Source organism: Strix uralensis, chromosome 8, assembly GCF_047716275.1.
Source record: "Strix uralensis isolate ZFMK-TIS-50842 chromosome 8, bStrUra1, whole genome shotgun sequence".
Classification (NCBI taxonomy): Eukaryota; Metazoa; Chordata; class Aves; order Strigiformes; family Strigidae; genus Strix; species Strix uralensis.
Window position 1 is genome coordinate 19,702,486 of NC_133979.1, and position 24,596 is coordinate 19,727,081.

At 38.8% G+C, this 24,596-nt stretch overlaps 1 protein-coding gene across 2 annotated transcripts in view; it reads right to left on the minus strand.

Annotated features, from left to right (window-relative positions):
* ABCA4 (ATP binding cassette subfamily A member 4) overlaps positions 1 to 24,596 on the minus strand; it is an 86,684-nt gene that overhangs the window by 52,099 nt on the left and 9,989 nt on the right. For both annotated transcript variants that reach the window (XM_074876543.1, XM_074876542.1), the window contains 10 exons: positions 21,536 to 21,629; positions 20,884 to 21,025; positions 18,867 to 19,006; positions 16,001 to 16,128; positions 11,540 to 11,737; positions 7,474 to 7,563; positions 6,857 to 7,097; positions 5,228 to 5,367; positions 4,018 to 4,134; positions 3,043 to 3,240 (listed from right to left, as the gene is read on the minus strand). In XM_074876543.1, the coding sequence (XP_074732644.1) occupies positions 3,043 to 3,240; positions 4,018 to 4,134; positions 5,228 to 5,367; positions 6,857 to 7,097; positions 7,474 to 7,563; positions 11,540 to 11,737; positions 16,001 to 16,128; positions 18,867 to 19,006; positions 20,884 to 21,005 (1,374 nt within the window). In that variant the 5' untranslated portion in view covers positions 21,006 to 21,025; positions 21,536 to 21,629. The remainder of the gene's footprint in view (positions 1 to 3,042; positions 3,241 to 4,017; positions 4,135 to 5,227; positions 5,368 to 6,856; positions 7,098 to 7,473; positions 7,564 to 11,539; positions 11,738 to 16,000; positions 16,129 to 18,866; positions 19,007 to 20,883; positions 21,026 to 21,535; positions 21,630 to 24,596) is intronic.

Here is a 24,596-nt window from a genome sequence, read left to right on the forward strand (position 1 = left end):
TAACTTGTTTGATCTTATCTTCTTGATCATCTCTTGCAGGTCAATAACCAAAAATTACTCCACACCAAAGTGCTCACACAGGCAATTTGTTATTTAATGGGCAGACATCTTAAAGACTCCTTTATTTAATGTTTCCCTGTGATAAATTGTGCGCTGTTTTCTTTGAAATTTGTAGTACCACAGTTTAATGGGATCTATATGAAAATATATTTTTAACTGGCAGTAAAATAGAATAGTGCTTAAACTGATAATTTCATTATTTTGTAGCTTTACTCTTCCTGGTGTTTTGCTAATGCCCATTCTCCTAGCTTGCTTTACAAAATTACACTACATAGAATTTCGTTTCAGAAAGCAAAATAAGGCAGAAAAGCTTTCTGGTTTGTATGTTGGAAGAGAAATTAGACTAATGGCTCAGCTTGTATTAATTTTTTGGGGATACGTTTATCCCACATAGTTAACTGAGTTGTGGAACTCAGTTTAGTTCTTGCCAAGGTGTCAGTGTTTCCACAGCGAAGTCCTGTTGTGGAAACTTGTCTTTATAGTGCCCGGACAACTATTTGCTGTTTCTTTGTTATGAGGAATAACTTTCATGGTACTTGTTGCCACTGCAGCAGAACTCATGTAGTTCTCCAGGGGAATCTGTGGGAATAGCACTGGCAAAGTACTGAAAGACAACTGATCTTGTCTAGATTTTCACTGCAAAATAGACAGTGTCTGGACTGGGCTAAGGAGCAGTATAAGCTCTTACGCAGGGGTCCAGTCAAGGAAGCAGCAAGTGTTCAAAACAGAAAACACAAATGCTTATAGATCTTCTGCGTGAGTAGAATGAAACCAAAGCTTGTATAAGAACATTGGCTAAGACACCAGTGTTGCAATAATTCACATAAAGTGAAAACAGATTTTATATTGTAATCTACTAGCCAAAAACTAGAATTTCTTCTCTTAACATTAATTGCATTCAAAACAAAGGCTGTATGCTCTACGTAGTCTTTTCTTCAGTGAATTGCAACATAGCTTGTGCCTTCATAAACCTCACTATACCAAAATTCATCAACCACTTGGGGAAATTTATTTCAGATCTTCTCCCAGTAATTATTTAACAATTTAAAATGGTCCAATGAAGATGGAAAAAACAAAACTAAAATACTAAGAACAGGTTTGGAAGATAAGACCAGAAAATAATAAGCATAAAGAGGTGACCAGGTAGCTCTCACTAACAGTTTAGCTGTTCTGTGGCCTAAGGTAATCAAAGGGAAGAACAGGAAATTCTTGGGGTGGTGAGGATGAGCAGCCACTGCATAATTTGTGGGATTCTCAGCTGCATCACAGCTTGCAGCAGAGATCTGGAGTCTCCAAAGATAGTTGCTGGCAGCACAGCCTCTCCTTATTGCATACTATGGTAAGGAGTAGAGTGTCTGAAAAGGAGCTATTTGTTCTCATTGTGATTGGCACAGTGTGAAAACATTCTCAAATGCAAACAACTGGGTGCAAACAGCAGACTTAAAAGAATAAGCTCATTACAAAGAACTTCAGGACACAAAGACCTATTACCAGGTACAGTAACTGTCCTGATATTGTAGATGTTCCAGCACTGACCTGCTGCAAGCAATATATTTCCCTCAGCTTGAGTAAGAAATAATTCTGTTAATATGATGCAAAAAGATAATCAGAAGAATCAGCAGAGCTTTGTGCAAAAGGTTTATTGTTCCCTCCTGTGATAGCTATAGGAAAGCAGATAAACTCTTAGTTCCTGCCTTTTTCCTGGGCATGAATGGTCTTTTAGAAAGAACTGGAGTGGAATTAGGAAAGCTAGACTTGGTTCTGTTGCTTACAGATAGTACCAATTTTCTCCATGAGCTTGAGGCTCAGCTTATTTAACCATGAAATAATAACTAAACATTTACTTTTCTTTCAGAGATGCTTGTAAAATGTAATTCATCTCTATAAAGACCCTGAACCTCATATGTCAGATGCTAAGTGTTGAGTTCCCAAGTATTAATATTTCTGCCAACAGCAATAGTTTTTTTAAAACTCTCAGAGTTAATTTGCAACATTGCAGGGTCCACTGGTTCTGCCTGGGCTCATAAGTTCACAAAGAAGAGTTGGCATTTCATTTATCTCACTTAGCGGGAATCCACCCCATCTCAGGTCCAGTTCCAAACACATTTTTTTCTTTTACCTGCAGTCAGAAATATAAAGGATAAAAGAAAAAAAACAAATCAAAACCCAAAACACTCCTGGTGTCATTTACCCAGCTCTGGGAAGGAATGGATGCAGCAGTTTGCCTAGCCCTCTAAAAAAAAAATATAACTTTTTTTGCACTGGACTTAGTCTGAGTCTGATGAATTCATCAGAAGGTTAGATTGCCCATACCACAGTAGCCTCTTACTCAAAGTATCTTCAAAGTATTTTTATAGTAGCTTGATATTTTCCTCTACATTTTTAGCACTTTTTATTTACGTAATGAAACCACCTCACTTTCCGCACTACGACTCTCAAAAAGCCTCAGAACCCTACTGAAAACACACCATCATAGAGAAGGGGGGTACAGATTCCAGAAAAGACACACAGATACCTTGTCAGAAGTGGCTACAGAACAAGTGGAAACTCCCTCATTGGTTTCAAAGGAATTTTGAGCAGGTGCTTGAAAACCTGAAGGGGGACTTACTGAAAAACTAGTAGCTTCTCTGGTCCTGGTCTTGCTGAAATTAGTGGCCTGGCAGTTGTTAGTACTTACCAAAAAAAAATGTTTCCTTGAGGTTTTGCATTCACCTTCTGCCTCTCAGCATTAAAGTGCGTTCAGACATTCAACCAACATTTTGAATATAGTATTTGGGGATCATCATAGCAATAAGTATTCATGTTCTTGCACTGCTGTATTATTTTTAAAACGTGCTTTTAATATTGAGATTAAATTTGAAACAAATGAAGATGTCTTATGATTTTAACCTTCTTGTCTGTTGCCACAGCCCCCAATTACTGCCTACTCTGCTTTAAGATATTCTCTACAAGTATTCCCAGCAGTGGGAGGGCTGACCTTACCTCCAGATACTGACTGAGCAAACGCAGAGCTTGGTCTGCAGCACTGAAGATGTTCCGCCAGTCAAAGTCTGCCATTCCCTTCTCCCGGCTCTCTGGAGACCCATTGTGGAGAAAGTTAATTATGTGTTCAGCGGTTAAGCCTTCAGCACCCAGTTGGCTGTTCAAGAAGTCCCTCACTGCAGGGTGCTTCAGAGAGTCCTGAGGAAACACATCAGAACAGCTTCACGACAATGATCCTCTTCACATGCCCTGTTTAGTTAGTAAGCTTTCCAACTCCATAGCTCTTTCTCAGCTATAAAGTAGTACAAAAGAGTATGCTAAGGAATTAATTTTATAAATGGTCAACTGCACAGCTGAACTGGAGGTGAGACTTGAAGAATGGATGAAAAGAAATTTAGTCTTGACTACTTATTACCTTGTTTCTTTAGAAGCAAGAGGATAAATGTAATAAATGCCTAATCTAATACAGAAGAGTGTGGAAAAACAAATGTTTTCTCTAGTATAAAGTGCTTTATAAACTTTAACTACAGATATTACTTGCAGCTGATCAAAGCCAAATCTAAGAGATATGGAAATAAGCAATTCTCCAAGGTAGTAAATTGCTGGGCCCAACAAAAACATGGTCCTACTGCCTTCTTTGCCTATGCAGAACCCAAGAAAAACTAGTTGTCTGTTCTTGAAGGACATTTCAGAGAGACAGTTAAACAGCAACTGCTGCCTTTATTAAGAAGTCATTAGCCAGATTCTAGATTGCGTCCAGATCTGACATTCTGTCACAGAGACTGTAATGCATCTAAGACTAGCCTTCAAACCAAGCCCAGTAACCAGTCCAACAGCCTTAAAGGCCACAGATTTCTTGCAACAAAGGCTGTGCTTCCAGCCAAACCTTTCAAATAAACTCTCTTCTTCCATAGTAAAAATAAAGGATGGTGAAAGACTGCTCTTACTGAGGACCGCTGCTAAGTTATAACATACACGGATCATATTCATTTGCAGGCTGTTTTGAAAGAAGTACCACAGCTGAGGTCCTACTTCTACCCAAGCTTTGGTCAACAGTCTGAGGCGTTCAAGCTCCTCAAAAGTGGAGTTTGCCTGAGGAATAAAACAGCAGAAAAGAGAGTTAGAAAGCTAAGGAGATAAACAAACAGAATTGATGATCCAGACATTCAGTAACAGTGAAACCTGTAACTTACAAATGTTGTAGTTTTTACCTTCAATACCTAATAAACTTGTTAAAATAGCAGAAATGTTAATAATTCTCAGAAAAAGAATTTGTAAAATCCAACAGGAATCAAAGCCATTTAGGATAAATTTCTGTTGTATATGTAATGGAAAAAACAAGTGCAACAAACAAGTGTAATGGAAAAAACAACCCCAGTTAACTTCAATTCCTTTAAATACTCAGGTTTTAGCTAGAATTTCTTCCTCTCTTTCCCTCAACTGATGATGATGTGGGTAGATGAATAAATGGGAGGCAGCTGAAGAAGACAGATACTCTCATAGTTAAAATATTAGTTAAGATTTGAAATCTTGGGCTGCTCTAAATCTGATGTTTTCCTGTGTGAACTACGAGCAGCAGTTTTTCTGTGCCTTACACAGATGTTCTGAGTGAATTGCTGGTTATGAGGTGGCCAACAGCTAAGTCATACGCAACCTTGATTTAACTGCTCAGATTCATTTAACCCAACTTCAGGCACTTCGCTGAAAAGTCCAGGCTCCATCCTATTTTTATGAAGTGAAAATTATTTATCATTTCAACATATAATACTAAACCATGATGTTATTGGTTTGTAGTCTCTTAGTGTTAGGTCTCAATGAGTCTATCCAAGGCTCATAGCTGCCCCATTCAAATATTTACCGGCACAGAGCTGCTGATGTTCATACATCTGTAAAATATATATAAACGTTACTATTTTAACTAGTGTAAATGTGGAATCATGCCAACAAAAGGCTACTTGAGATGGAAAAAAGCATGTAGTATGGACCAAGATGGGATGAATCAATGAAGATCTGTCTCCTGTTTTTTAAACAAAGAATAACTGTCCTCTGATGACCATCAGAACAAATGGAGTTCTGAGAAGAAAATCTGACTAGGTTGAGGTAGCTGGGTCACTGTTTTTCAAAAGATGTTTCTTAGAATGCAAGTTTTTAGAAATATACGTTTCTGTATTTCAGAACTTCTTACATTTTTTAGGATTTGCCGTACAGAAGGTGAATCAGGAGCAAAGAGAATTTTTCCCATCAGCAGGGGCTTCACAGCACTCCAGGCTATTTTGGTTAAAGGGTTTGATTCCAAGTTCTGGATCAATGCATTACAAAAGGGTGCTAAAGACAGAAAGAAAGACAGACAGTATTTATGCAACTCGTACTCAAAGCCTATCATAATGTCCTGCAGGGCTTTTTACTGGCAACATGGACAGTTTAAAGCATTTTGTATCTGAATGGGTTAAGCACATTCTGCAATGTAGAAGCACAACATCTGAATAGATGGAAAAGACTATGAAGTAGATATTGGAGTTGTAAAGTAGACACCATGGAAATTGGAAGACCAAACAAATAAATGTAACCCTTTGAAAGTTGCTATTATTTATAAGGTATTTCAGATGGAAGGAAACTAGACAGCTCAGATCTCACTAAACAATTTGGAGCTCTAATTGCTTTTCTCCTATTGACTTAGCTTCTTTGTATTGTAGCTGATACTGATACGAAGCCATTTTTTCTCCTATTAGTGGTTAATTCTTACACAGTATAAACTATTGGACTGGAGATCCAGCAGGCTTGGTTACTGAATGCTGGAACATTTCAGAACTGGATCCTCCAATAATTTAGTTCTAAACATTTTAATGTAAACATATCTATCTTATTCCTTCACTATGAAGTAATTGGTTTACTTGGATAGCATTCAACTATTTTGTTCTCTGGCTGAATAAATTGAGTACTGGGCCTTTTACAAGTCTTTTGAAGGTTCAGACATAAGTAGAGCCAAGTATCAACAAGAACAGTGAGAAGTGGGAGTGTCTATAAGCAAAGTACTGTACTTTGTAACCATGCAACCATATCTATCATAGTGGAAGGGACACAGAAATCTACTACCAGCTATAATATGGCTGTTAGTACAGAAAAAATTGCTGGTGGTCTCAATGTAGAGAAAAACAAAACAGCAAACAGAAGGGGACATAATAAATAGATAAAATAATGAATAGTACAAAAGATAAATTTGGTTTCTCTTTGCATTCTCTCCTATTACAATAGCAAGAATATAAGTGAGGAAATCAAAGCAACAAAAACCAGTAAATTGAAGTAGTTTCTATGTAAGATTTAATTATGCTGTAGAAATTAGTGTTACAAAATATATGTACTTTTATGCAGGAAGAGACCAGCCGCCATGTATCAAACTAAGTATTCTTTAAAAGGAGAGATTTTAAAATCTCTGTGCTCCAGGCCATCAATCAAGTTGAAAGACTTTAAAAAAAATTATCTTGGAGAAAAGTAATTCCAGAATGCGGCACTGTATTTTCCTGAACCTGCTTCAGAAGCATCTAGTTCTTCCTGATATCAGTAGTATATATGAGAAGATAGACAGAGGGACTGTCTTAATTATGATCATGACGACGTTTATGCCTTCATATTGAAAGCAAATGGATATTTCATCAATTCCCAATTCCTGGGCTTCTCTGCTTACAGCTATGAAGTAAGTATGAAGTAAAATCATTTCACCTGTCTCTAATTTCCTGAATCAACTGCTTAAAATTGTTATTCTAACATAAGTTGCGACTGTCTACAGTCTTTGTAATGGTTTGGTGGAAAAACTTACTGGTTGTATTATCATAAAGATAACTGGATTTCTTTCTTGTTGAGTCAATCCCCAGGAAAGCTTTGTAGTTATTATCTTCATACCAGTTGAAGGAAAGCACTCTGGATCCACCTCCTTCTGGGTAGCCACAGAAAATAGCAGACAGGGAGCTCACCAAATGGCCTAATGATTCTGGCCTTCCATCTTGTATAAATGGTTGCAGAACCAACAAAAGTTCCTGAACACTTGGCTTCCTGGCTAGCTGCAGTAAGACAAGACTCTGTTAATCGCAACCCTCAAAAGAGGTTAGTATCTGTGATGTCTCAGTTGTGCCCAGACTGGTGAAGTAGGGATGCACTCAGAACCTCATCCTTTTATCTCTGTCCTGGTCACAGGCACCATTTTCAGTTCTTGTTCTCTCATGTCTTTTCCAAAGAGAAGAATACGCTTCTTAATTGCCAATGCTTATGTCTACATTTATTTTGTAATGAGAGAAGAATGAATTTCTAAGGAATCAGCTCTTCCCAAACAAGTCTATTTTCTTTCTGATAAAGCAGGTAACTAACAAACAGAAAAAAGGAAAAGGAGGGCTATGCCCTAGCCTGAAAAGTGATTTCATCTATTATTAGACCACTTACCTTTTGCACTGCTTGGGAGACATTAGATATCACCTTCCCCCATGCCTTCAGGTCAGCACGTCGTGAGTTTCTGTCCAACACAGTGGGAAGCTGTGAATACATCAGAAATACAGATGAGTTTTGTATAGCTTCTACCTGACAACAGCTATTACAGTGAGAGAAGAAAATCCAAATGGCATCTCTTTAGCTCAAATACTTTGAGTTATTTGGAACAGTGAGTCTTGTAAGCCTGTCTTGTGGGGCCACAAATCCAATGTGCAGACTCACACAGCAGCCTGTGTAAGTGCTCTTACTAATATGAGGCTGAAACAGTCACAGGCCACTGAAAATATAGCTTGGGATTTGTTCTGCTTATCTAAGTCCACCACACCAAAAGGTGCAAAAATGGAGGAGGAATGCAGGAACTGGGACTTCGAAGAAGCTGCTTCTCACAGAGACTATTCTTCTAGTGAGATTCTTGGTAACTTCTGAGTTTAGCAAAGGTGGTGATACAGAAGCCTCAATTTGCCATGCATGTAAATAACTGGTAGTACTTTACACTTGAAAGATTTCCTGATTTTGGTGACAGTCTGGTCCTCGCTGTCTGTCAGATCTGACAGAAACTGTTACTTCTCCAGGCTCCTGCAGACTGACCAAATGGCCCTTCCAGCAGAAGTTAATGCTTTAGGTTTCACTGGCTTCTTAAGAAACAGGTGACACCATGGCGTGCTGTCACACACCACTCTGCTTGCATCACTGCATCCTTCTATGTCAGCTGTCTGAAGAATCACATGTGCACTTGGAGTTCGCACTCTTGAGGCTTTCTCAGGCATCTATTTCTTCTGGTATTACAATAAAACATGAAGCTGGACTTTTAGATAGCTAGACTGTAATATTTATGAGATAAACCCCTAATAAGACCTCCCCAAAACCCTGTAGCTATACACCCTGATGATTCCCCGACATTCCTTTCGGTCAGTAGGTGGTTAAGAAAGCAGAAGACAGCTGCACTGCTTAGGTACCTGGCAGGGAATCACAAAGGCAAGAGTTTTTATGGAAAGCTTGTGTTAACGTGTTCTGATCTGTTAGTTGCAGTTCAGGCAGGAAGTATACACATACAATGCTTCAAAATACACTTTTCCTTTGTTCCCTAAGGGGAACCAGCCTCTGCAAAGATTATACAGGATTCTTGGAGCACTTGCCTTAACGCGGCCTTTTTTGAAATTGTGAGCAACAGGTATTGTAAACAATCAGAAGCAAACCAGAGAAAAGCCTGGGATAAATATTGAATTAAGAACCTCCTTCTTGTAGCTAGAGGAAAAGAAAAGGAAATAGGGGCAAAATTACATGTTTGCTCCTAAATATTATTTCTTGCAGGAGGCATTCAGTATGAATCAGTTCTTAATAGAAATGTCCTAAAATGACTGAATTTGTACTCAGCTAGTTCATGTTCTCCAGAAGCACACATAAGACAGGATCAGCAGACATTTATCCAACTATTTTCATATTCACTGAAATATGAATATCCCTACTCAAACAAGGAGCTCTGCAAAAACAAATTCTGGTATGTGGTTGGTACACAACTGTAGCCTGAAGACCATGAAGTACAGAGTGACTGACAGTGTAAGAGTGAAGAAAATAACCTGAGTTTTGAATATACAGGTATTTCGAATGTAAAAAACTAATTTAGAATTTTAAAAAGACCAGTGAAGATTCATTCTGCTATGTAACTGAGTGTAGATATACACTGTTTGATTACATATCAAGTGCATATGGTGATACTGATCAAAGCAGTGTTTCAGCAACATGTGTCTAGGGAAGAACTGCTTATCTCCACCCAAAATTGCAATAAGGTATTAAAGAATTTTATTTTCATTTATTTACAAGTTTTAAAGAACTTCAAATGAAGTTTAAACAGGCAGGTTCAAGAACAGCAGTGCTCCAGAAAGAGGCTCATTTTCCTTGCTGCAGCTGAGTCAGCCAGCCAGTAAAGGAAGGGTCTTACTTTTCTGTCTCTGCTTCGCTATCAAAATGTGAGTTGCTTTAATTTCTGGCAAGCCCCCCTAGAGGGTATACATGAGCCCATGAAGGATTTGAGTGTATGTTTATGCACATACATACCTGAATATGTTGATCACAAATTCAACAAGAAACATTAATTTCAAAGTGGTGGTGAAGCACATTGTAAAAATAACTGTGGCAAGGAGTGCCTACGCACAGTCTACCTTTTAGTTTAACAGGAGTAATTGGGATGGATTTTGATTTAAAAGGGGGACTTCTGCCTTGGAAAAAAGCAGAAATATATTAAAATTATTATTTAGCAACTATAAGGATGGGAGTGTGGGAAAGCTTCTAGCAACTTGAGGTCTAATTGTGCTAAGCATCTTCCCTGCAGCTGGGTGCACATTAAAACCCACTGGGAATCAGGCTATGGATACCCTTACAACACACAGACTTCCAATACTCAGTGGAAGTCTTGGCAGACAGATCTTGTAGTAACAGACAAGACCATAAGCCCGCATCTGAACACCCAGTCTTTCACAACTCCAGATTTTGGTTTCAGGTTTATGTTCCTATTTAGCATGTGAGTCTATTTTTGTGTGAACACAGACAACTGCTTCATCAAATCTCATCTTTCCATTTTATTTGATATGGCAGCAAAATCATGATGTGTTAGCAGCTTCATTTTAAAGCTGGGCAGTGCAGTATGCATATTCACATGAAGTCTTTAAATGCTGACAACCTATCTTAGAAGTACTGTAGCATTAATTCTCTGCTACTTCCAGCAAGCATCAGTTATATGAAAATATCTGAGCATATTTTTAGAAATGGAAAATAGCAGCTTTCTAAAGCTGACCAGATTCTTATCAGGATTGGCAAAATCACACGGCCACAATGAATGACTGTCAATGCTACAATAATCAAACAGTAATTTGACTGGTGTGTCAGTTAAAGCTTCTGGAATCCTCTGTTCCCAGTTCTGAGCAACTCAAAGCTGAATAAAATCCATGTTAAATTCATCATGATGTCACACTGGTGTGGTAGAAAAGTCCAACCAATACTTTTTATGTAACTTTAGCAGCTGCTCATACATCCTGCCTGCTCTATACAGAAAACTGACAATGTGATGGTCTCATGACATTAAGTTACAAGGTGAAAAACAGCAAATTAAATTCATTGTTGAAAAATGAAAAATCATGATCATGGGGAAAACTAACATGAAAGACGTATATGCAGTGATGGGCTTTAAGTTTGCTATCATGATGAAAGAGACCTTGAAATCTTCATGAATAGTCCTCTAAAAGCACTAGCTCAGTGTGCAGAATACAAATGGAGTATTAGAAAAATATTAGGAAAAGAACGGGTAACAAAAGCAAAAAAATCCCCCACCAATACACCTTTTTATATAAATATATATTCATATTATTACTTTTAAATATATAATAAAATATAAATAATAAAATACATTTTATATATATAATGGCATATCTCCATACTGAACCAAGGTTGCGGATGTGGTTGATTTATGGCAAGGTCACAGTAGCAACAGGAAAAGCACAAAGAAGGGCAACAAAAATGAACGGAGGTAAGGGAAAGCTTCTATAGAAAGAGCAATGCAAGCCAGTACAACTTGTTTGGGTTTTGTTTTTTTTTTAAAAAAAAGGCTCATATGGCTAACCCAACTCAAGCAGCATCATGGCTTTGACTTCAGTGTAAAATTCTGTTATGCTGGATGGAGAAGACAGGATGAAAGTACGGATGGGTATTTTCAGAACCCTCAGCAAGGTCCCTGTAGGTCTTGCCACACACTGTTTTGCTACACAGACTGGAAAGACCACATAATAGTTCCACACACACTGATTTTAAAATTGCATTTGAACCTTTTAGTTCTGTTGTACTGGGAATTTCATCTGTTTCATCCCAAAATAGGTTAATGATCACACATCCATAACCTTACATTTGCAGGAGTAAATAAACAAAGACCACTTGGAACACTGGTGATGTATTACAAAGAAAATTCTTGAAGGGCAATGAAATATCAGCCAAAAAATATAACAGAAGGCAGGATGGTCGTGTTAATACTTACCAGCTGAAATAGCTTAAAGAAATCAACATTTGCATACAAGGCATCTTCTACTCTCTGTAGGCTTTCCTGGGACAAGGCACACATGACCTTGTGCACAGAAGGGAGACCTCTTCGGCTGCTGAAGATAATAAAGCGGTCCAGGAGCATCTGACTGCAAGCAATTTCCTTCAGAGTCAAGTTAGGGACACCGTAGGCAAACTGCAACCAAAAACAGTGTTTCATTTATTGTTGTGGAACCTTCATACTGCTGAGGAATAATTAAAGATTTATCAAAAGTGGACACCTTGGTATCAGTCCCTGCTAATATTTTCAGGAATGGCAGAAGGATGTGTTCAGCTGAAGCATGAACTCTTGAACCACCTGCACTTGATGTTATGCTAGATGACCTTGCCTTCGGTCACATTTTTCTTCTTCTCATTAGTGATTCTTCTTTACATTGCAGAAGTTCTTGTCAGTCTTCTTCCCTTTCTCTCTGTCGTCTAAGCACACCTGAGGCCATGCCACCCACCCTTGTAGTTCAGGAGGGATAGCTACAGCTTGCTTGAAAGTATTTCCTCAGGACCAATCAGTTGTGCCACATCGCTCTACCTTTTGTGTTTAGACTAGTTATATCTTTGCTGTTGGTTGCTCTAAGAGAAAAAGGCCAGCTCCACTGATTCTCAAGCTTGATTTCCCTCAGCATTTTATTTCAGTTATGACTATTCCACCCCAATGCTTCCCCACAGCCATTACTCATTGTCACTGTGCACAAGCACACAACTAGGCTTTACAAGGCATTTTACATTAAACCACACCCTTCTACTGATTACCACTTCCAATATAAACATGGAACAGAAAAAACCCAATTATTATCTTTAGCGTTCAAACATTAGGAACAGATTAGTTTATAGTTAAACCAATGTAAATGCAGAATAACACCACAGAAATCAGTAGATTTACCTGGAATTTACACTGTTATAATGGGATATTCTTGGCAGTCTATGATTCAGTTCTGCTCACTTTATAATGGACAGAATACACAGCAACATAATGAAGAGTAGACTGGAAACTGCTCCTAAGTAATGTTCCCATCCTCAGCCCATCTCCTTTCATAATACAATTTGAAAGAAAGAAAGCTCACAACACTGTGATGACTGTAAATGCCTACTGTGTTTGAGACAAACACAGACTTTCAGACAAACTTGAACGATGCACTGACACAATATCATCAGGCTAAATGAACTTAATAAGACACATAGAAAAAGAAACCATCAAAATCTGCACAGAATATCATTTTCTTTAGAAAGATATCTGCTGAGCATTCCAGTCTAAGACATTTGGATCAAAACAAACACACCACACCTATACCAAGTCAGACACAGGTGCACACTTATTTCCTATCTAAGAAAATTATCAAGGCCACCTAAGAGATTCTGAACATTATAAAAATTTTATATCTGAAAATCTCCTATAGTTAGCAGCTGAGACTTATTTGGTGGTGTTAGTAAAGAGAAATATTTAAAAACTCAGAAGAATGAGAAAAAACTTAATTCAGTTCCTTTGGAGAGTGGGTTCAAGCTTGAGGAGTTATTCATTAAGTGCTTCACATGTCAGAAGCTACCAACAAAACTGCAAGTCTGGCTGTGGAAAGTCAGCATCCAGAATAGGAAAGGCAGGGGAAGAGAGGTCTAGTACAACATTGTATTTTGGCTACCATGACTGCCCTGAGTTTCAGTTTATAGAGCTGCAGTTGACAAAAAAAGCACCGGAGTTACACTCACATTGTGTATTGGAATTATGCTGCAAAAAAGGGATGTGAATTTCTAGTAAAAGTATATGAGAGTTACTGTCACTATGATCACTACAGCTGTACCTATATAAAGGCATTGTTAACTCAAGTTGGATGGTCTGGAGAGAGGCAGAAAGTTAAAGAGGAAATGCAACTGACAGATACAGTCTGGCTTGCAAAAAACCTTCAAAACCAAACACCCTCGCCCTCCCTCAAACTGGAACATTTGAATTGGATTTAACTGACTTTATGTCAGTGAAATAATTTGCTTGTTTGCTCAGTCACTTATTCCTGGGGACATGTGTGAAAAGAACAGCATTTTTTAACCACAGATGTCTGATGTGACATGGTCCTCATCATCCAGTGTGAACTGCAATGAAACTGAGCTGCACGGGGAGGCAGCCTGGGAACCTTGTTTTGACTTGTGAAACAAGGAAACTGTGACATTAACATCACTGAGAAGGATTAAACACAGAAAATAAAAAAAAAAAAAAAGCGGTTATTTACAAACTGTAACTGCATTTCAAGAATGTTCATGAACAGATGGGATTAGAAAAACATCAAACCTCCGCCCTTCCAATTTTTCCGGTAGGGTGGGCTGTTGCCAATCTTTCCTGAACTTATTGTGTGTAAACATCAGTCCCTTATCCTTATCTTAGAATGACTCAAAAAAGCAGGCCCTCAGAAGAAAACTTCAATACTTTTTTTTTTTTTTTTTTAAAATCAATGTGCCACTGTTTGGCCAAAGCTGGGAAGATGAAGTCCAATTTATTTTTTCAGCTAGTTGGCTGTTTCATCAGGTTTAGCTTTCAGCTCTGTGTCATTTCCTGCACTCCCAGGCAGCTCAGACCTAGATCTGCAGCCAGCTGTTGGCAACAGTCAGGCTCCTGTAAACAAGTTACTTTCAGGTTGATCAGCTCTGCCATCAGAGCCAGGGGGAGAGGGTGTACAGAGATATGGAAGCAAACAGAGGGTAGAGCTGCACGAAGAACTGGAGATGAACTATCATGGTTGAGACTTAAGATGACCACAGAACTAGATTCTAGTCATGGCTCTGCAACTTCTACCTCAACCATAAATCCAGCCCAAGTAACCTGCTTATCAAGAAGGTCTATAGAAATGAAGTGATTTATTTCCCATAGGAGACCAAGTGTTCAGTTCCTATTGAAAATAATTCTCTTGTGGTCTTTTGAAAAAGATAAGATTAGTTTTTCTGCATCAGCTGCTCTTGGAGGAAGTACTCATAGCACTTTCTTTCCCCACAGCTGTAAATCAGCTCTTGTGAGACGATCTTATATCCCTGTCATTACTGCTAACAAGAAAACTTTATGGAGGACAGCAATAACATCAGTTAGAGCTTAAAGAGAACTACATCTCTTTCTACATCAGCACAGAACATACAGCAGAAAGACACCATGTTCCAAGCAGGTTTCAGTCATACTTTTGGTGAAGGTGTTGAAAATTTCAGTCCTACAGGCAGAGTTTTAACAGTAGATGAATGAATGCCACTGGGGAGCTAACAGACTCACATAGCAGCACACAGTTCTACTGGTGCAGCAGAGCTCTGACAAAGAAGAGGTTAGGGACAAAAAGGGAAAGAGAAGCCCAGCAGGATATCTGTATATATTCTCCTTGTCATCAGCAGCAAGGAAGCAAATTTTCACCATCTCAGCTGATACAGAGGTGTGAAAATAAGTAGGATGTATCAGTTGACGCTGGCTTTGCTATGCTCCTGTGGTATTGCTTCATGACAAAGCGAGAAGAGGGGGAGGGCTTCCCCTGGTACTAATCAAGAATACAGCAGATAAGTAATCTGGCTACTAGTCACACCAGCTGGAACCTGTGGTGCACAAAAGGAACTGCATACAAACTCATTAACATCCTCCCTCTTTCTGGCCACACACAGTTCCAGCAGTTGTATTTTATGTGGCAGTGAAAAAGAGGAATTGTGTCTTTCAGCCTCAATTATTCACTTGCTTCCACCCACACACTAACGCAGCGTAGAAATTGTTCCAGAGTTCTGATTCAGCAACATTCATTCATTAATACAGCATTCCTCCCAGAGCTCCCAGCCACCAATACATGCAGAAGCAGAGACAGCCTGGACTTGGTCAAACACTCCCCTGCTGAGATGCTTCGGGAGGGATTTGACCTGCAGTTTTCACTTTGAATCTTCTAAGCAGATCTATTATCCAATCAGAATCTAAGAAAGTGGGTCTGCTTCTTTACTCTCACCTATTCATGTGAGACAGTGCCATAAAGCCACCATATTCCTTTGCTGACATTGGGGCAGAGAATTTAAATGTTAAATTAAGAACCTCAAATAGTTCTCTGCTACTATTCATCAGGACTGCTGTCTCAAAAGGATGCACAGCTGCCTTAAATGCTTCTGAGCCGAGTCTTTAACCATGGGAATGCATTGCTTGGCAGTATCGTTTCTTGATGCTTGTAATTTGGGAGCAACAACAGCATTGAACCAAATATCTATAATGCATATTCAAAATGTTTTTTAAAGACAAAGCAAACACCTCTTCCTCTAGATTCATAAAAAACAAAGGGAGAAGTTGTACAAACACCCTATAAGGCAGCAAGTATTCTGGGAACAAGGCCCTCACTGAGGTTACTTTGCATATACAACTCAAGAGATTGTATTCCACACAGATAACAGCTTGGTAGCTGTCATCTCTACCTACCTGCTCAGGGCGCACTTGAGCATTAAGCAGCTGGAAAACAACAGCATCTGGGAGGCCAGAGTGTTCCAGCAAGAAGGAAGTGAGGGTCTCCCCATCTTTCAAAATGTCTAGAATTCGTATTCCTCTTCCTGCACAAAGAAAGGAGTGCAGACATCAGTGAGATACCAAACATACCCTCGCTTAAACCTGCAAAAATTATGTACTTTGGTTCTATACTTAGTAGTGACTAATGGGGTCCAAAACTATTTTTGAAATTCAAAATCATTTTAATCCTTTGTTGGAGAATGATCATCAGAATATGCTCAGTGTTTTGACTGCATATCTGATCTCTAAGATGTTTCAGACTAGAACTTTAGCAATGGAAGTACTGAAAGCATCCCTGACTGCATTTGAAAGTCTCTGCTTTTTTTCCTGAGGCAATGTTTTATTTTAAATGTTCGGATTCAAGCGTGCTACTGTTGCTAGTGTCCTTTCTTCTGGGCCTTGCATAAATAACTTTAGCCAACCCTTTACGTTACACTAATTTATCACTTGCTGTCGCTTAATCTTAGCTAGATAATCTTATTCTATAGTATTGCAAAAATGGCCCCTTGAAAATCTTTCATGAGAAAAAACTCATTTTCCTTGGAGAAGCATAAATTGTTTGTAGTTTAATAGTCATATAAATCTAGATTACCAACTATTAAACTAAAAACTGTCAAATCTTCAGGCAAACCAATGAGACTACCCACTGTTAAATTAAACACATCCGAGAGACCACCACATTTCCCTAATCCCATCTATAACAATATTCAAAATACTGCTGTTCTTAAAGTCAAACAGCGCCAATCTTTTTTAACTTGTCTCTGTTACAAGTGTGAATTCTGCCTCAGTATGGTCCAAGTGAAAGCTTGGAAAGTGAATGTTGATTGTGTTCATTGAATACCACAGCCTTTATTAAAGGTACTTCACATAGCATCAACAGACTTTGGTAAAGAAGGCTTGAAAAGCGCTAGTTCTTCCAGTCTTTAGAAGAGACAATTGAAACTGATAGAAGCAGCATGTATCATACTGACATGGGGAATGTAGCTTTAGACATCTCCACATAAACATGCACAAATTTGCTGCTGAGTGTCTCCATTCTGTGAATTAAGTAGAATCTTATCAGAGTTTGACAACTAACTTCCATAATTCCATCTGCAATAAGCATATTCTATCCTAGGGCTGCAGGGGCTGAGCAGAACTTCTTCAGTTGCTCCTCTATGTATTTATTCAAGCAGTAAACACTGAAAACAATAGCAGTGGCCTGTCTCTTATTCTCATTGATGCCTTTCCTGGCACCTGGGCATTGTGGAGGAAAAAGCACAGGACAGGAACACATCTCGCCAAACGTGTTGTGCAAGGGGGAACAAGACAAGAGGTAGATCTGGTTTCAGGAATAGGGAGAAGGAGCAATCTCAATTCTGACATTTGTTAATTTTTCATTGTTCAACTTTGCAGCTATAAATATTCTGTCAAGATTGTTACTTACAGGCAATAGCAGTAAGCCACACACGTAGAGAACTTAGTCAATTCTGTTGTACCTTTTTCTGTATGGGAAAAGGTATTAATTCACATTTTATCAGTCTAGCTCCAGAACTGACTTTGTTTGATGAAACAGGAGATTCCAAACATTTTTGTGTGTGTGTGTGTGTTTGGTTTCTTTTTTTAAGTAAAACACATTTAAAAACCCCACATATTCTGAAAGAGCATTAACATGATATTTCAGAGGAGTGGGGAGGAATGTACTCTTATTTTCCAGATGCTGAGTAAAGTTGATACAGGATGCAAAGGCAAGTTCCCAGACCATGGGGTGTGGTCCCTTAGCAATATGTTGCAAACCCAGTGCATGTCATGCTTTTCCTCACCTCTAAATAGACGGGTTTGGTTTCTATAGTTATGTACAAATTACAGCTCAGATTATACTCGATTTCTCATTGTTCACATTCTCAGGCATTTTGATTTTCTGTTATTTACAATGAGATAGTCCCTTTTTTACTTCTAGTTAAAAACCTCTAATAAGCGTGTGTATCAGATGGTTTATACACAACTTATTAAAAATACAGGGACAGTGACTATTTGATTTTAATAAGAATATTATTCCTGTGGCAAAGGACTTGAGAATGGGACAGATCAATCTCAAAGCCAGTCCATTTTTGTGCCTTTAGTTTTATGAGTATATTTTCAAATTCTGTACTTAAAGCCCAAATATTAAATAAAATTTTATTATTAGGCCATTTCCTATTTTTCCCCAGGACTATGTTTTGAGTTTGGCAGGTTGTTTTAAATAAACATTAATGGAGTCATATAATTTGAAATCCTGTCTATAAGAAGTGTGCACTGCCTTTTCTCTCTAACCACATCATCAAAACAAGAAGAGTTTCCTTCTTCACTGTTCCAAACCTATTTCAGCTAACACCTGAAACAAAGTTCTTCTCTGGGTTATGCTTCCAGTATATATTCAGGCATATTCCTAGTTTTCCATTCTTCTGCATCTTCCAGTAACACCTTCTTACTGGTTTTGCCTCTACTGTAATAATAATGAAATATCTTCATTCACGTGTTTTGCTTTGGGTGGTGAGATATCCATGTTTTTGTGTTTTGAGTTTTGTCTATCTTCTTTTAAGGAAGATGGTTGTGGAATGGAGCTGATTGTCTCTCTCCTTTCTCTCAAATGAAAGGTGTTTGTTACGACACTGGACCAGTTTTAACTTACTCTGCTTACTGTTAGAGAGGGTAACAGCCACACATGAAATACATTACCATGTTGTCAGTCTGCAGAGTAACTACTAGTCAGCTCTCAGAAGGAAAAATTCAGTAGCCTAAAGGATACAGACAAAACAATTACCTGCAATTCTTTCAGGATTAGTTCTTATTGTTTCCATAAACTGAGTCATAATGATCAGTTCTTCCCAGATTCTGCCAAGGTCATGGATTTCAGGGGCTTCCAGTAAGAGCTCCTGAGCATCTTTATATACCCTTGCAAGGCTGAAAGAAGAAATAGTGAACCAACAATAATTTAAGACTGATGACTCTTGAAAACCTTTCACATAAAAAAAAAAAGTGAAGTTGACTTTCTCTGCATTAGTATGAGGAAAAAATAAATTATTTTGTCCTCAGTCTTGAAACTCAAAGCTCAGTTTTGTGGTGACAACAGAGTAGTTTCAGGTGGTGTGGATTCAGTTAGATTTGGAAGTCCACAGAAGGTTGTTGCAGAAGGTTGGCTTCTCATACACTTTCTTCATTAGCCATGCTAATCTTGCTGGGGAGACACCACCTTCCCCAGACAGCATTCACCTCACAGCTATGGTGCAAATCTACTCTGGTTCTGGCCCAGGCTCAGCTCCAGGAGTTGGACAGGACACTCTGGACACATGCAGCCCTGCTCAGCCAGAGAAGTGACATGGAATCACTCAGACACAGAACCCTCAGCCCTTTCCTGGCTCAGTCCCCTCCAATGTAAGGGTGGCATTTAAATCCCTTCAAAACAGTTCTTCTAGGAGAGGCAGAAAACAAGAGTGACAAACTGTCACAGGCAGCTGTTCACCTGCTGGTTGTGGGTTAGAACACGCAGTTCAAGCAAGGATGCAATCAGGTCCTGCATTTATAAACAAGTATTAGCAGTAGGGGAGGCCATTACAGTTCTTTAATGGTGTTATGATTTTCCATACATGGAATGGTATATCTCAGTCCTCATGACTTATTTTAGCTTACAGGAAACAGCAAACAGGAAGGACTAAATTCTTTCAGAAAACACAATGTATTTGCTTCCTCTGTAATGCACTGAATTTATTCTGACTCACAAAGGGCCAGTTTACTCTCTAATAACCAACCTAGGAAAGCCAGAATGTATAGAGGACAGAACCCCCTAGCTTCACTGTGTGATTGACTGTACCCCACAAAAAAAGTCCAACTGACTATTTTAAATCCTGTTCACTAGGAACAAAAGGTCAAATGCTAAGTTAACTCTAAGCTACAGACTTTCACAGGACTGCAGCTTTAATGGCCTTAACATTGTTAGCACATGAATTTTAATCATTGGATGCACCGAAGTGGACTATTTGCAAAGGGAGATTTGGAGCATTTTTAATAGCTATTCTAATAGGTTTTTACTCTAAGGGTCTTTGTCTGCTACGCCGTCCTTCATGACTCAGCTATAGCAAACAATGCAATATAGCATTCCCACAGCTCTTTTTCACTAACAGTACAGAAATCTCCCATCTTCCTATTTTGTTAATAAGCTTAGTATCTGAAGGCTACTATTAAAGTCACACAAGTATATAGCCAAACCAGGGGCTACATAAGAAGCAGCAATGCAGGTTTTCCTTTGCTGCTACTTCATCAGAGCTGTCACTCAGAAGGGACAACTCAAGTGATGAGAAAAGAAAGCTGAGGGATTTCATACTCTTATATCAAAAAGATTTGTCCTGAGACATTCACTAAGCAGTAGGCAATAGAAAGGATGGATTTTATTAAATGAACACATGTTCCCTAGAGACTTGTACAACTGATCTCTTTCTCAAAAGGGCCCAAACCTACCATCATGAGCTCTGTTTCAACTTTGCTGCCCATTGTTGAAATGAAATTGATGTGCTAGAACTGAAAATTTTTGTCTTCCAGTATTTGCACCCTGCTGTCTTCTTAAATGCTCACCTTTCCCTTTCCATTCACACCATAGAACAATTATTTAAAATATCCCTCAGTGCACTGGGGGACCTTTCTAAGCAGGCTGAAGATACTCCATCCTTTCTCCTTGCATCATTCATGCCCATGACTGCTCAACAGGTGCCAAGAGCTGGCTACCAGCAGTTGCCTAGCAGGCCTGTGTTACTGCAACCCAGTCTCACACATACAGCTCTGCTTACATGGAATTGTTGTAGTTGGACACAACACCTGGACCCTCTCCATGGGTTGGGCTGCGGAAACAGGGGTTGTTCATATTACAGAAGATACCATGTAACCACGGCAGCGTTCCTGCAGATGGCATTGCCTTGTTTGGGAAGTGACCTAGAGTATGGAAATGCAAATTATAAATTATTAGGTGCCTTTTCTAATGCAGCCTGTGTGAATCTAACTAGCATGATGGGTTGGCTCACTACAGAAGGAACATGATGGAAATCATATGGGTTTCTCTTTTACTAAGCAGAAGAAACCAAAAAGTCACAGATATAAGCAATATGGCTATTTTCAATTGAAATAAATTGAGCTAACTTTTTTTAAAAAAATAAGTAGTCAGGCAGTAGTTTCTCAGTAACAGAATTACAGAAATCTACAACTTGATAGAGTCTTGAGACCTCATGTTAAGTCCGACCACAAAGCATCTCATAGGAAAACTAGAACTTTTTTTTCCTCCTCCTCACTGGTAATTTTTACAATATATGGCTATAACTAAACTACCTGAAGTCTGTTCTTTTGCCACTGGAGAATAATACTTGTCAAACAGGTCCCAGTATCTCTGAGAACTCTAGCTATTATCTAGCACAAGTCAGAGCATTAAAACGTCTTAGATGTTCTTACATTCATGTTGGCGATACAACGGATTAACTTTCCTCAGCCAAACAAGGGCAAGAAATAATGACAGAGGCCATACAAGCTCCACCAGAAAACGAAGCTGGAAAAAAAAAGAAAAAATTAATTCAAAATAAATTTTACAGATGAGCCATGTATAGAGTCATGAAGTAACTAGGGGGCTGAGACCCCTTCTCACAGCAGCAATGTCCAGTGCAGCATGTGCCCATGCTTATCCCTTGCCTGTTTCACCATTTGGAAAGGACACCCAGGAATAGCAAGGATTTCATCAGAGCCCCATGAAGCATCACCATTAACTCAGTGACTTCTCCACCTCTTCTAAAGATATGTTTAAGCATGCTGACTGAGGTAAAAAAAGGTGGCAGGTAGTACTAAACTGCCAGATAGACCAGATATAATTCAAAATAGTTTTCATTCAAAGTGGATGGCTCTTTAACAATACAGAAAAAAATTATTAGATGCAAGAGAGAAAGTGTGGGGCTTTTTTTCCACACTTTCACAATGCTGGGCTCATTAGCAGGCTGTCAGTGCACTGTGCTTACCCAAAGGTAAAATACTTTAGCATAAGCTTACATTCTTTGATCTTTACTTTTGCTTCTTTTTGACATCATTCATTTCAATATTATTAATTTTCTAACACAGGTAGAAATGTATTAAGATCAAACACCTTATTCAATAACATAAAAGACCCCATCAAAGGCCACTTTATTGCCCAGGTCTTTCAATACACTTAGAACAGTCACCAGCTCCCAGTCATGACAGAAAATCAAGGGCACCGCTTTACCACAGAGCAACATTCCTGCCTGGTTTTCAGTCTGTTTCCTCCACTCCTGTGTTTCAGTTTATTTTACTGCCTCTGTGTGTTTTGGCAGAGGTTTGAAACTACAACCCTTTGATCCTGTGACACAGGCTTTGGGCTCAGAGGACCAGCTATGGGATTTTTGTGTCCAGCCACGTGGCACTTTTTTTATCCTCCCTACAAGAGCCAGGACAAACTCTCTCCAGGACCGGGGTTGTAGCACATGCACAGGAAAACCCTCCCTGCCTTCTTACTTTTGTTCCCGCCTCCCTGACCAGGCACAAAATATCTAACAATAATGTGTACAGCAGCAGAGCCACACAAGATGTCTCACGTGTGAATGTTTTTTTTCCAAACTGAGCTATGCAGGGCAAAAGATACTCCACACCGTAATTAAGAACAGGTTTTTGGAGCTGCCCTGTTTTTTTCCACTATAACTTTGTCTAATAGCTTTAGTTAAGCATAGCTTATGCTTACAGCAAAAGGGTAGAAAGCAAACAAGCAGCAGGCAACCATTTCTCATTTCACACTTTTTCTCTTAAAACTTTCTTTTTTAAAATAGAACAACAACAAAAAAAACCCCACCACAACCTAGGAAGTTATGCACGCCTGATATTTTTAAAGCCAGACAGAACCTTACCAGCAGCAAAGAGCAGATGACACAGTTATTAGAGAAGGAAACCTGCTATTGTACAGCTCTTCTTGATAGATGTTGTGCACAGCTCAGCATATAGACCCTTCTCAGCAGGGGTCCACAAGGTCTAATTAACACCCATTGCCATCCGTTTGATAAGACATTTGGGACAAGCACTACACACCCATAGACTCAGAGGGGTAAGAACTGGAGAGACTCCTTGGTTGTTGTCTTTGCTGCAGACTTAATCTGGGTTATTGCTTAGATGTCGAGTCTTACTTCATTCCCAGGAAATACAAAATCCTCAGACTTGAATTCAGTAATTTCTGCCTGAGCTAACTAGTTTGGAAGGGATTGAAGGCTAAAGCACAAGGGAAGCTTGCTTTCAAGCAGGTACACAATGTGTCATGCGATGACAGACCAAGTGCTGTAAACCCTCTGATTCTTTCCTGTGATCGTTTTCCTGAGGACACACAAGTGTCTCAGAACTCACTTGAAGGATCAGAGAGCAGCTCATAAGCCTGCAGAACCACAGGCAGAAATCCCAGCAACATAAACAGAGAGATGTAATATCCAGATGGAGCTGTAATGGACCAAGCACAGTGATAAGACCATATAAATGTGACAAGCTTTAATTGGCTGTGGATCAACTGCTAATTCTATAATGAAGTCTTTCCTCTTGTGAATGAGACTAAATGATAAACTTGAGTAGATGATTGGATATGCCTTCATTTATGGTACTGCATGATGGTTAACAAAGAACAGGCTGATTTTCCCAAAACACATTTTATAGCTACTTTTGATATTATGGATTTTTGTTTTGGCTACCTCGTTTCTCGGTGTGGACAAATAAGCCGGTAGGTTTATATACTTAGAAAATGAAATTATTTTTACTGACTGTTGTAAAATGTTTTACTCTGAGTGAAGAATATATTCCTCTGTTGTGGATTAAATCACAAGCTAGAAATGGTCATCACAGAGAAGACCTCTGACAATACCAGAAAACACCAAGTTAGCATTTTTGAAAATTCTGTAAGAAAAAATAAACAAGAAAAAAGAGAATTCCTAAAACCCAAACAGGTACTTTGGGTCACACTTCTGAGCAGATTTGCCCAAATGAAACAGTATTTCATACACTGAAAATACTAAAGAATTACATAAAGAACCATTTGCTAAAAATTAAAACCCAGGGGCTTCCAATTCTCTCAGCATCCACATTTGAAGATCAGAAAGATGTGGATTTTCTTGGTGGTTTGTTTTGGTTTTGTTTTTTCTTTTTTTTTCTGAACTTGAGAATCAAACCACTACAGCCCCTTGACAATCAGTAACTGAAATCCAGCTTCAGTTTGGTGTAATTTAAGGTCAAGTATGGATTGGTGACTTGCATACTGTATTAAATCATGAGCTGGAAATGTTACATGCATCAGCTCTTGATGGCAATGTAGACCCTAGGAGAAAGTCTGCTTGGAAGCTATCAAGGAAAGGATGTTCAATTTGTCTACGAAGAAAATCAGATAATCCTTTGATCCTGGAGATTTCAGCACGTGAGTTGTTCCTAATGACTAAAATCAGGTCAGCATAGGTAAGCATTTCAACTCATCCCATGGTTCAGTTTG